Here is a 12599-nt window from a genome sequence, read left to right as displayed (position 1 = left end):
TGAATATGCTGTGATTAACTCAGAAGATGAACTGGTTGGGGATAACCAATCTCTAGAAGACTCTGATGATAATGATGAGACTAGTGAGGCCCTTATTAGGGCCTTTAGTCCACATAATGATCAGACACTAGAGGATGAGATTCAACAAGTAACCAAAAGTCAATGCTTATCTCCAAGGGGCCTTCAACATGACAGGTTCCATTTCAGGAAACAAGATGCCAATACTGTCACTGCAGGCAGACCCAATACCAGACTTTTCTCCTCCAAATCATCCCAATGATTAGTACAATCATATGGAATGTAAGGGGGATCAACACTCAAGGAGTGTTGGAAAGACTCAAAATGCTCAGGAAGATGCACCATCTATCAGTTATTGCCATTCTGGAACTTTTCTCAGATAGTGTTAATATTCAAAGCTTCAAAGTGCAATTGAACATGGTTAATGCTACTAGTAACTGTAATAGTAAGATTTGGGTTTTTTGGAACAGTGATATTGACTGTTATATTCTTGATGAAGATGAACAGCAAATTACTTGTGCCATGAAACACAATGAGTTACAATGCCAATTTACTAGTACTTTTATCTATGCAAAATGCAAAGAGTACCTTAGGAGACCTTTATGGGATAAATTGCTTCAGCATGCCTCAGTAAATACCAATCCCTGGTGTGCTGTGGGGGATTACAATGTTATATCTAAGGTTGATGAAAAATTAGGAGGTCTACCTTACAATATGAGGAAGAGTATGGATTTCATTGTTGTCATTGAAGCCTGTGGTCTTGTTGACATAGGTTTCAGTGGACACAGATTCACTTGGTCTAATAAGAGGGGCATTAATCACAGAATTTGGAAGAGGCTAGACAGGGCCCTGGTGAATGACTTATGGTTAGAAAAGATGCCTCAAACTACCATAACTCGTTTATCAACTACGGGATCAGATCATTGTCCTTTACTATTGGAAATGGTATCCACTGAAATCGACCACATTAAATATTTCAGATTCCTCAACTGTTGGATTGATAATCCCAACTTCATGCTTACTGTTAAAAACTGCTGGGATAGACCTGTGGAAGGTAATGCTATGTGGAAGTTCCATCAGAAAATGAAAAGATTATCAAATACTCTTAGTGTTTGGTCTAGAAATGAATTTGGGGATATTTTTCAAAAAGTTAGGATGTATGAGGAACAAGTGCACGAAGCTGAAGAAAATTACATCCGGGATCAGACTGATTCAAATAGGAGTACTCTCCATGAACTCAATGCTCAATATATCAAATTCCTCAAGCTTGAGGACACTATCTTGAAACAGAAAACTCAGCTTCAATGGTTTAAAGATGGTGACACCAACTCCAAATATTTTCACTCCATTATAAGGGGAAGGAGGAGGAAATTATTTATTCACAAAATTCTCACTGAAAATGGAGTTTGGATACAAGGTGAGAACAATATTGCTCAAGAGGCTTGTGAGCACTTCAATACCATTTTCACAGGTGAGAATAAGCATATTAATGAACACAACCTGGAATGCATTCCAAGAATGGTCAATCAGGATCAGTTCAGCTTACAAAGTTATCAGATATGGATGAGCTTAAAGAGGTAGTGTTTTCCATGAATCCTAACTCTGCAGCTGGTCCTGATGGTATGAATGGTACTTTTTTCAAAAGTGCTGGAACATTATCAAGAATGATTTGGTAGAAGTAATTCATGCCTTCTTCAGTGGCCAAATGATTCCGAAGTATTTCTCTCATTCTTGTATTGTGTTGCTCCCTAAAGTGAATAATCCAAATAAGCTTACTGAGTTTAGGCCGATAAGTCTGAGTAACTTCACTAGTAAGATTATATCTAAACTAGTAAGTAACAGACTTAGTCCTATCCTTCCGTCCTTGATTTCTACCAATCAGTCTGGTTTTGTGAAAGGGAGAAGTATTTCTGAAAATATTATGCTCGCTCAGGAAATCATTCATCAAATCAAGAAACCCAACATTGGAAGTAATGTAATTATCAAATTAGACATGGCAAAACCTTATGACAGGGTTTCTTGGTCATACATTTGCCTGGTTCTAAGGAAAATGGGGTTCAATGAGGTGTTTATTGATATGGTTTGGAGAATCATGGCCAACAATTGGTATTCTATTATTGTCAATGGCAAAAGGTATGGCTTCTTCCACTCTACTAGAGGCTTCAAACAAGGTGACCCTCTATCCCCGGCCTTATTTATTTTAGGTGCCGAGGTATTATCAAGATCACTCAACAGGCTTCACAATCATCCTGACTATCATGGCTTCATCATGGAAAAGAGAGGGCCACAAGTGAATCATCTGAGTTTTGCGGATGACATAATTCTTTTCACTTCCGGAAGAGGCAAAACCTTGAAACTCCTAATGAATACTCTAAAGGAGTATGAAAAGACTTCGGGGCAGCTCATCAATGGAGACAAAAGCCATTTTATGATACACTCTAGTGCTTTCAATAGCACTAGGGATAGAATTAAAAGGCTGACAGGTTTTAAACCAAAACAGGGCCCTATAACTTACCTAGGTTGCCCTTTATTTGTTGGCAGACCTAGGAATGTTTATTTTTCTGATCTTATTAACAAAGTCGTTGCCAGAATTACAAGTTGGCAAACAAAACAACTTAGTTATGGAGGAAAGGCTGTACTTTCCAAACATGTCCTTAAGGCCTTGCCTATACACCTCTTATCAGCTGTAACCCCTCCAATTACAATCATCAGACAGATCCAAATGCTCATTGCAGATTTCTTCTGGGGATGGAAGAATAGTAGGAAAAAATACCATTGGTCTTCTTGGAAAAATTTGAGCTACCCTTATGAGGAAGGGGGGGTGGGGATGAGAAACTTACAAGATGTTTGTAAATCATTCCAATTCAAGAAATGGTGGATTTTCAGAACAAAACAAACATTGTGGGGAGAATTCTTGAGAGCTAAATATTGTCAAAGATCAAATCCGGTGAGTAAGAAATGGGATACTGGAGAGTCATTGAATTGGAAACATATGTTATCTAATAGACAGCAGGTTGAGCAGCATATTCAGTGGAGACTTCAAGCTGGGAATTGTTCCTTTTGGTGGGACAATTGGCTTGGCACAGGGCCACTAGCTCAGCATACAACCAGCAGCAACAGACTCAACAACATTACAGTTGCAGATTTTTGGGAAAATGGGGAATGGAATTGCAGCAAGTTGGAGCAACATGCACCAGTCAGCCAGCTATCCAGAATTCTGGATTCCTCACCAACAGCACAGGCCTGATCAAGCTATTTGGAAACTCAACAGCCAGGGTACCTTCAGCTGCTCTTCTGCCTGGGAAGAAATCAGGAACAAAAAGGATAAGAATCACTTTATCTCTCTTTTATGGCACAAATGCATTCCCTTTAAGTCCTCTTTTCTTTTATGGAGAACAATAAAGGGTAAGCTCCCTACCAATGATAAGTTATCTAACTTTGGCATTGAGCCAATACACTGTTTTTGTTGTTTTGATAGAGCAGGCATGGACACCATTGATCATACCTTCAATTCAAGACAATTTGCAGCTAGGGTGTGGAATTTTTTTGCAGGAACTGCAGGCCTGCAAGCTGATCATTCCTCACTGCTGGCACTGATCAAACAGTGGTGGACAATCAAGCCAAAAAATGCAAGCCATCGACTGTTGCTACAAGCCACACCAATTTTCATTTGCTGGAATTTATGGAAGAACAGGTGTGCATGCAAATACGGGGGCAAAGCAACTAATATCAGCCATGTCAAGTATGCCATCTACAAAGACACATTCAAAATGCTGAAAAATAATTTCCCACACATCAACTGGCCTGCTAGCTGGACAGCCCTAATCCAAATGAGTGAAAGGTGTCTCCATGACATCAAAGTGTGCATGGTAACATGGACTAAACCTCCGGATCAATGGATCAAAATAAATACAGATGGTAGTGCACTCACCAATCCAGGGAAGATTGGGGCTGGGGGCATCATCAGAGATAAAGAAGGCAAATTAGTGATGGCTTTTTCAACACCTCTTGGAGAAGGATCGAACAACAAGGCTGAGATTGAGGCTGCTCTCTTTGGATTGACTCGGGCAATTGAACTAGGATTTAGAAATATTCTACTTGAGTTAGACTCTCAACTGGTGACACACTGGATATCCAAGAAAACAGCCCCACATTGGAGTATTACAAGTCAGCTTGAAAGACTAAAAACACTATCATGCAAACTCAAAACTTCAAATGTTCTCACATTTTCAGAGAAGCAAATTGGGTAGTAGATGCACTTTCAAAGCACAGCCACAACATAGCAGGCCCTCAAATTTACTTCAACAGCAATCAACTTCCTAAAGAAGCACTGGCCTACTACCAAATGGACTTAGGGAATATGCCAAGCTTTAGAAGAAAGAAGACTAAAATGATTTTTGATCCTCCTTGATATTGTACCTTTTCAACTTAGCTATATTTAAATAATATAGCTACTTTGAATAGGGGTATAGGTTAGTTAGTTGATAGGCTTTCTTGTAAAGGGAGAGTCTCCCTAATTTATGTTTCCTAGATACTTTGTAACGAGAGGAGTCCTCTCCTAGGTTCTTAGTATTTTGGTTTCATCTTTCAATGTACGGGACGGAGTTGACTTTCTTTTGGGAAGTCGACTCTAAACCACTTTAGGATTGGAGGTTAGGCCTATGCCCCCCTCCTTGTATTTTGTTTTTTGTTATTAATGATAAGGCCTGGGGGTGTCGCTCAGCCCCTACCCCTCCAAGGGTTATTCAACTAAAAAAAAAAAAAACATAAATCCTAAACCCTAAACCTTAGGGCCTAAACTTTATATCTTAAACTTAAGGGCCTAAACCCTAAAACCTTAGGGCCTAAATCCTAAACAATAAACCTTAAACCCTACACCCTAGGGCCTAAACCCTAATCTCTGAAACCCTAAAACCTTAGGGCCTAAACGCCAAAACCCCAGACCTTAAATCAAAAAGCATTGGGTAAAACCCTAAACCTTATGGCATAAACCCTAAACACTAAACTCTAAACCTCAAGGCCTAGACCCTAAAATCAAAACACTAAATCGTAAACTCTAAACCATAAATCTTAGGTCGTAGACCCTAAAACCTGAATCCAAACCCCTAATCCTTAGTGCCTAAACTCTAAACCTTAGTGCCTACACCCTAATTAAGCTTCTTCTTGATCATTCACAGGTAGCATATCTTTATCCAATTCATCTTCATAGTGAACCACTTTGTAGCCTAATAGAGGATCATGGGAATTATCAGTAGTCTTAGGCAAAAGTTAGGATGCATATAGACATTACGAAAGAAAGACCATGTCATGTTTGGATGGGGTTTCATGAAGAAGACTAAACTGTGGGAAGATGGCAAGCCATCCAATATGAGGTACTACTAGAGTATTGTTCTTATTGCAAACACCAAGGTCACATAACACAACTTTGTAATATAGAGAGAAGAGACGAGGTTTACAAGAAGAGAAAAGAACCTGAAGCTGCAAACAAAATCAAGGGCAAGAAGACTGCAGATGCCAGCAATCAGGTAATTCCCCGAACTTCTCCTCAACAGATTAATGCTAATATGACTGCCAGTGTTTCAAGTGTTGATAATACCCAAAACAAATGCAAGAAACACAACCTGAGATGGACAAACAACAAATGGATGAGTGGAAAACTCAAAAAAGGAAAAATAACAAGGGTTAACAAGGCCATGGTCAGCAAAATAAATTCTATAAACCAATGAACAACCTAAATTTGCAGGATAATAATTTTTAAAAGCAGCAGGTGGAGAAGTCAGGTATTGACTTAACCCTCCCACAACCCCCAATTCCCTTGATAAAGTGGATCAAATAGGTCCATGTGCTGGTAATCAGAAAGCTCAAAATAAACAGAGCAAGATGGCAAAATAATCGAACCCCTGCTGTACGAGGTGAAGGAGGAAAGAAGACGACTGGAATGCCGTTGACACCATTGATGAACGTTAGAAGTGGCAGACGCCGGAGTCTCCTCTGTGAACGTTGGAATTCTCGATTACTGTGTTGTGAATGTTGTCTTGGAGTTTGAATGGTTTTACAGGAATTTTTTTTTATTTTTTATTTTTTATTTTTTTTCCATAAACATTCCTATGATAGTTCCGTATCGAATCTCACATGAACTTAGAAATTTAAATGTTTAGTAATTGGCCTCATTATGGTCCAAAATATGTACGTTTTACAGGAATTGAATCGGTGGGTTTGGACACAATTTTGATCTTTTTGACGGGTTGGATGTTTGTAATACGAAATAGCTACAATGAGTTTGTTTTTTCAAAAAAAATTAAAACTTTAATATAACAAATTAATTAACAACCTCAAAAAAATTAAATATTAAACATATTTGCGTAATAAAATTTTCGAAAAATAATAAATTATAAATGAAAAAAATTAAAATGGTTGTGTAGCAACACAAAAAAAAACACTTATATATTTTAATAACGAAAATGTAAAAAAAATAATAGATTATAAATTACAAATGTAAAAAATAAAAAAAACGGTTGTGTACCAACATAAAAAAAACTTTTATATATTTGAAAAATAACTCTCATATTGACACATGGCAGGCGACAACAACACAAGTAAATATTTAAGTAACGAAATTTTAAAAAAATAATAAATAATAAATTATATATGAAAAAAATAAAAAAGGGTGGATTTAAAAAAAAAACTTATTAAAAAAATTCTTCCTTTTAAAAACTCCATAATTTAAATTATTATAATTAAAAAATAAAAAATATAAAATATAAAACAAAATTATAAGCTCACAAATAATTTTAAAGCTAATTATAATTTTCTAAACTACTTACAATTTTTGAAATTAATTTCTTACTAATTAAAGTACTCAATTATTACATCTAAAAAATTAAAATTAAGAATAAAAAGATTTATAAAAAGCAAGAATTACTATCATGTTTTATTTTATCTTTGGATTATATAATATAGCAAGAAAATTTTTTAAAAAAAGATGTTAAAAAGAAAGAAAAAGAGAATCTCCCGTACGTTTGCTGGAAAAAAAATCTTCCACGCGTCCGCAAATTTTTTATTAAAATAAAATAATCTGCATACATAAATTAATATGCAGCATTTATATATTTAACATATGAAAATAAAATAAAAACAGTAAACACCAAAAAAGATGCTATTTAAAAAAATAAAATAAAAATAATTTAACTACCCTTTTTGATTTTTTTAAATGATAGCTATCTAATAAGAATAAATAATAAACTATTGTTTAATTGATAAACTATTTTTAAATAAATGACACGTAACAAGCGTTTGCAACAAAAAAAAGGTATTTACATAACAAAATTTTAGAAAAATAATAAATTATAGATGAAAAAAAAATGGTTGTGTAGCAACACAAATTTTTTTTTATATATTTAAATAACAAACATTTTAAAAAATAATAAATTATAAATTACAAATGCAAAAAAACAAAAACGGTTGTGTAGCAACATAAAAAACCTTTTATATATTTAAATAACAAAATTTTAGAAAAATAACTGTGATATTGACAAATGGCAGGCGACAGCAACAGAAGTAAATAATTAAATAACGATATTTTAGAAAAATAATAAATTATATATGAAAAAAAACGGTGCATCTTTTTATAAAACTTTATAAGAATTTTCTTCTTCCTTTTAAAAACTCCATAATTTGAATTATTGTAATTAAAAAAATCAAAAATTAAGAAATATAAAACTGTTATAAACAATTTGTATTATAGTGAATGTCTAATTATGTGGAGTCCTAGTAGGATATGGTTAGGAATCCTACTTGGGGACCAAGTAAGGTTTTCCCTATAAATAAAGGGTTTTCCTTCATTGTAAAGAAGATTTGTGAAAGATCAATGAATCCTGAATATTCATCAAGAGAAATAACAAGTCTTCTCTTCTTTTCTCTCTACTCTTCTTTTCTCTCTAGTTTCTTCTTCTTATTCTATAGTTTTATAACACGTTATCAGCACGAGTCTATAATCTTTTAATTAAGCTCGTAGTGTTCCATTTATGTGATTAACGGAACCAACGTTAATGAAGGTATGTATCACATTTATCTATTGGGAGATGTTACTTAGTTAATTAAGATGACTATAGTAGAAAAAAAAAATTCCTCCCTGCTCATAATCGAAATTAACCAGTTCATGTTACAAGTATAATTATTGTTCTTTAAGAGGTTTATAGCTTATTAAATATGATAATATATATGTATGGGAAAATATTGAAATGGTCAACTTTTACAGGTAAAGTAGTATGGATCGTTTTTTTTTTTAGCTTGTTAATCATTTAATATTATTATCGTTACTTGCCGGTGATGTAATTCATTTGCTCATTAAATTTGAAGAAGCTTATTGATTCAGAGTATCAATATGAAAGCTTATAAAGTGAAAAAAAAATAATCATTAAGAACTCTAGAATGAGTTTCAATTAAGAGTTAAACAATGGATCTATGTCCAATCACATCAAGTGGGTAAGACGATAAATTTAAGTTTTATCGCACCAAAAGAATAAGACGATGGATTTACGTCCAATCGCACCAAGAGGGTAAGATATCAAGAGTCTTGATGTTTTGTGATGAAGATGTTGGGTTTAAGTCCCTCATTGATTTATGGCATAAGACGTTGGGTTTGAGTCTCAATGCACCATATTAATGATATAATGATGACTATGAGAAATAATGAGCTTTTGATAAAATTAGTCATGAAATATATCTCGTTGAAGCAGAACCATTCCCCAAAGTGAATGTAGCAGTGCATAAATGTCTAAAAGAAGACAATTGATTAAATGATGCACATGAATATGGAATGAGGTACTAACTTATCAAAATTTGATGTACTTAGATGATTGTGTTCCATTCATGATGAATGAGAGCCTTTGATAAATGGTAAAAATACAGATCCATTCTTTAGAGTAAATGAGGTGATAAGCCACCATGCTAGACGTGAATTTTCTTGTACTGCTTGTTAACAAGGCAAGTTAATTGTGAGACCATCATAAAGGAAAGTTGAGATTGAATTCTCTGCGTTCTAGGAACGTATACAAATATTTGTGGACCTAGTCATCCACTTAGTGGATTGTTTAGATATTTAATGGTCCTAATAAATGTTTCTTCTATATGGTCTCATGTGTGCCTATTATTATCTCGCAACTTGATATTTGCAAAAATGTTGGCACAAATAATATATTACATGCACAATTTTCTTCAGATTAGTTCATTGAATAATGAGATCACGACTCACCTAAAGGGTAGAGTAATTGAGATGAAATAAATGTGAAAATTACTCTTGGAGTAATAAAATGAAATTTACTCATATAATAATAAATTAGAAATTCACTAAAGCAGAAGACACATGGCGTAGTAAACTTGGAGTTTACGAGTACTAATAATTATGTTAGTTGGCATGAATAATTTGGTCATCCCAAAGATATGCATACTGAGTAATGGACATACATTGAAAAATTAGAAAATTCTTCAAGAATTCTTTACATTGCTTGTTCTCGTGATAAAGTTGATTGGATCAACTAAAGTTGGGACTAAATTCCTAAACTCTGAAAAGTATAAAAGATGAATATGGGCTCGTTCACCTATCATGTGATATGATAAAAAGATGCATCAATAAGATAATCACATGTGCGTTTGTTGTCAACTTGCGGTTTGACATTCACAAATTGTTTGTGCAAGATAATTGAGCTAAAAGCACAACTTTCAGAATATGAAATCAAGATAATTCATCTTGATAATATTGATAATTATATAAGATGATGTGACATTAAATGTCTCATATAGTGAATCGTTGCTTATGAAGATAAAGTTTCATATGTTGATCTGAAATATGATATTACATACAAACATAATTGTATGAATCAACCAATGAGTTATGATCAATTTTTCTGTTAATTGGTTTATGGTCAGGGACCAAATAGTTTTCATCTGATAATTTTGATGTGCAATATATGATTAATGAATATACTATGATGCACAAAGATAGATTCTCCAAAAGATTGAGATATATGTTAGGTTGTCTAACATAGGGGGGAGATTAGAAGCAACGCAAAAGTTGTAAATACTCCTATTGAATGTCCCTTAAGGATAAAGTCTATGACGTACATGAAGCATGATAGACTAATCAATTCTAAATAAAATAATCCTTGAAAAAGGGGGAGGATCAAAGAATCAAAATGATCATAATAAGGAGACAATGTGCTCTTGGAGAGCCTACGACATAACACTTTATGAAACCTCATGAGAGGGGTAGCTACCTAAAAATAATGAAGTGATGAGATCTCAATAAGTTTTGTCGTGTTGTGAATCAATACAAAATGGTAATTATCTTTGATACAATAGCGCGCAGTATTGTAAAAGATTATGAGAATATGAATTCTACATCTATTAAAGCATGCTTGTGTAGAAATAATTATCAAGTGAAAAGTGGAATGGTGCATCTTGGTAAGCGTAAAGCTTATTTGACTTGCAATCTAGTCACTACAATATATCATACATTTAATATTGAATGTTATCACTTGACAAAATTAATATGAAAAGTCATGAAGGATTCAAAATCTAAAGTATGTGCAAGTTTTTGGAGAACTTGTTTATAATCTTTATAAGGATTAAATCGATTCAAAATGCATGAAGCATATGCAAGTATTATTATGCAAGTTGATGACTAGAATTGAAACTGTTGAAGAGTTTTCAAAAGGCAATAGATTATTTGCTTAAAGAAGTAGAAGTAAGAAATTTGCAGAAATCTTTGATCCTGAAGGAAAGAATCATAAAAGCAGATAGAAGAAAACATATTTCGTCAAGGTTTTTCTACACTCATAAGCTCCCAAAAATGGTGATATCAACATGCAAGAGGTCTGCTCAAGTAATATTATTGTCGATTTATTCACCAAGTCTCTACCAACTACAACTTTCAAAAAGATGGTGCACAAGCTTGGAAAATGAAGATTCTAGTCTCTGAATTGATGTTGTCATTAGGGGGAGTTAATACGCGATGTACTCTTTTTCCCTCACAAGGTTTTGTCCCATTGAGTTTTCCTTGTAAGGTTTTTAATGAGGCATCCATAATGCGTATTATAGGATATGTGTACTCTTTTTCCTTCACTAGATTTTTTTCCCACTGGGTTTTATCTAGTAAGGTTTTAACGAGGCACATAATCTACCGACATTCAAGGGGGAGTGTTATAAACAATTTGTATTATAGTGAATGTCTAATTATGTGGAGTCCTAGTAGGATATGGTTAGGAATCCTACTTGGGGACCAAGTAAGGTTTTCCCTATAAATAAAGGGTTTTCCTTCATTGTAAAGAAGATTTGTGAAAGATCAATGAATCCTGAATATTCATCAAGAGAAATAACAAGTCTTCTCTTCTTTTCTCTCTACTCTTCTTTTCTCTCTAGTTTCTTCTTCTTATTCTATAGTTTTATAACAAAAACAAAATTATAAGCTCACAAATAATTCTAAAGTTGATTGTAATTTTCTAAACTACTTACAATTTTTAAAATTGATTTCATACTAATTAAAGTACTCAATTATTACATCTAAAAAATTAAACTTAAGAATAAAAAGATTTTGTAAAAGCGAGAATCACTATCATGTTTTATTTTATCTTTGCATTATATAATATAGGAAGAAAACTTTTTTTAAAAAAAATGTTAAAAAGAAAGAAAAAGGGAATCTCCCACGCGTTCCCAAAAAAAAAAAAATCTTTCACGCGTCTGCAAATTTTTTATTAAAACAAAATAATCTACATATTTTAACATATGAAGATAAAAATAAAAACAGTAAACATTAAAAAAAGATGTTATTTGAAAAAATAAAATAGAAATAATTTAACTATCCTTTTTGAATTTCTCTTTTTAAAAATGGTAATTATCTAATTACTATCCAAACGTAAGTTTTTAAAATTTGGCTAATTATTTTAAAATTTTAAAAATAAAAAACTAATTTTATCTTATCCCTAGAAAAAAGCCAATCGAATAACTTAGTATTTAAATATCAAGAACTATTCTCAACTCATACCACTTAAGTACATATTCTTAAGAATCTATTGATTTCAGAATTTCATATTCTCTTATATTTATTCAACCATTTGAATACGATAACATTTTTTGTTTTTCCTGTTATTTTTTATTTTATATTTGTTTATAATGATTAATCTTCGGTCTTTGAAGTGATGGTAATATATATATAATTGTGGTTGTATGCGAATGATTTAGGTAGTAATTAGTAATTTATTGTTATCGATGTTAAGTTTGAATAGGTCTTGATAATGATCATGAAATAATAAATATGGGTATCTGCCTATGGAATCTACTTTTATTTGGTAGATCTATAGAAAATTCTATTAGATCGACGAGAAACACTCTCATATATGTACTCAATGGAGAATTATGTTTACCTTTGTAATTATTATTGTGCATATATAAATTAGATAGCTCTAATTTAAACTTGATCTATTAAATTGTATGCAATTTTTATGTTTATGAAATTATATAATTTAAATTTTGAATTTACATCTTAAGTTATATAAAAATGTGTTTGATATGTTGAAAAGGTGTCA

General features: G+C 32.8%; 2 protein-coding genes across 2 annotated transcripts in view; one reads left to right on the top strand and one right to left on the bottom strand.

The window, feature by feature from the left end:
• Positions 1 to 6076, bottom strand: part of LOC107020446 (serine/threonine-protein kinase TOR-like) — a 34391-nt gene extending 28315 nt beyond the window's left edge. Inside the window, exons 1-2 of the mRNA XM_015220811.2 lie at positions 5917 to 6076; positions 5491 to 5639 (exon numbers count right to left, since the gene is read on the bottom strand). The gene's annotated coding sequence lies outside the window, so the exon portion shown is untranslated. The remainder of the gene's footprint in view (positions 1 to 5490; positions 5640 to 5916) is intronic.
• Positions 355 to 3265, top strand: LOC107019450. Its single transcript, XM_015219949.1, has 3 exons — positions 355 to 1489; positions 1549 to 1647; positions 1773 to 3265. Exons 1-3 carry the CDS (start codon positions 355 to 357, stop codon positions 3263 to 3265), a joined length of 2727 nt encoding a protein of 908 aa, XP_015075435.1.
• Positions 6077 to 12599: the final 6523 nt, after the last annotated feature.

Source organism: Solanum pennellii, chromosome 5 (genome assembly GCF_001406875.1).
Source record: "Solanum pennellii chromosome 5, SPENNV200".
Lineage (NCBI taxonomy): Eukaryota > Viridiplantae > Streptophyta > Magnoliopsida > Solanales > Solanaceae > Solanum > Solanum pennellii.
The sequence above is the reverse complement of the archived record's forward strand: the minus strand, read 5'-3'. Positions and strand labels throughout refer to the sequence as shown.

Excerpts from the sequence above, each read along its gene's own strand:
- LOC107019450 (XM_015219949.1), top strand. The coding sequence starts at position 355 with ATGCACCATCTATCAGTTATTGCCATTCTGGAACTTTTCTCAGATAGT. Across the intron at positions 1,490-1,548 it reads CTTCAATACCATTTTCACAG|GATCAGTTCAGCTTACAAAG; the intron begins GTGAGAATAAGC and ends ATGGTCAATCAG. Across the intron at positions 1,648-1,772 it reads TGGTCCTGATGGTATGAATG|TGAATAATCCAAATAAGCTT; the intron begins GTACTTTTTTCA and ends TGCTCCCTAAAG.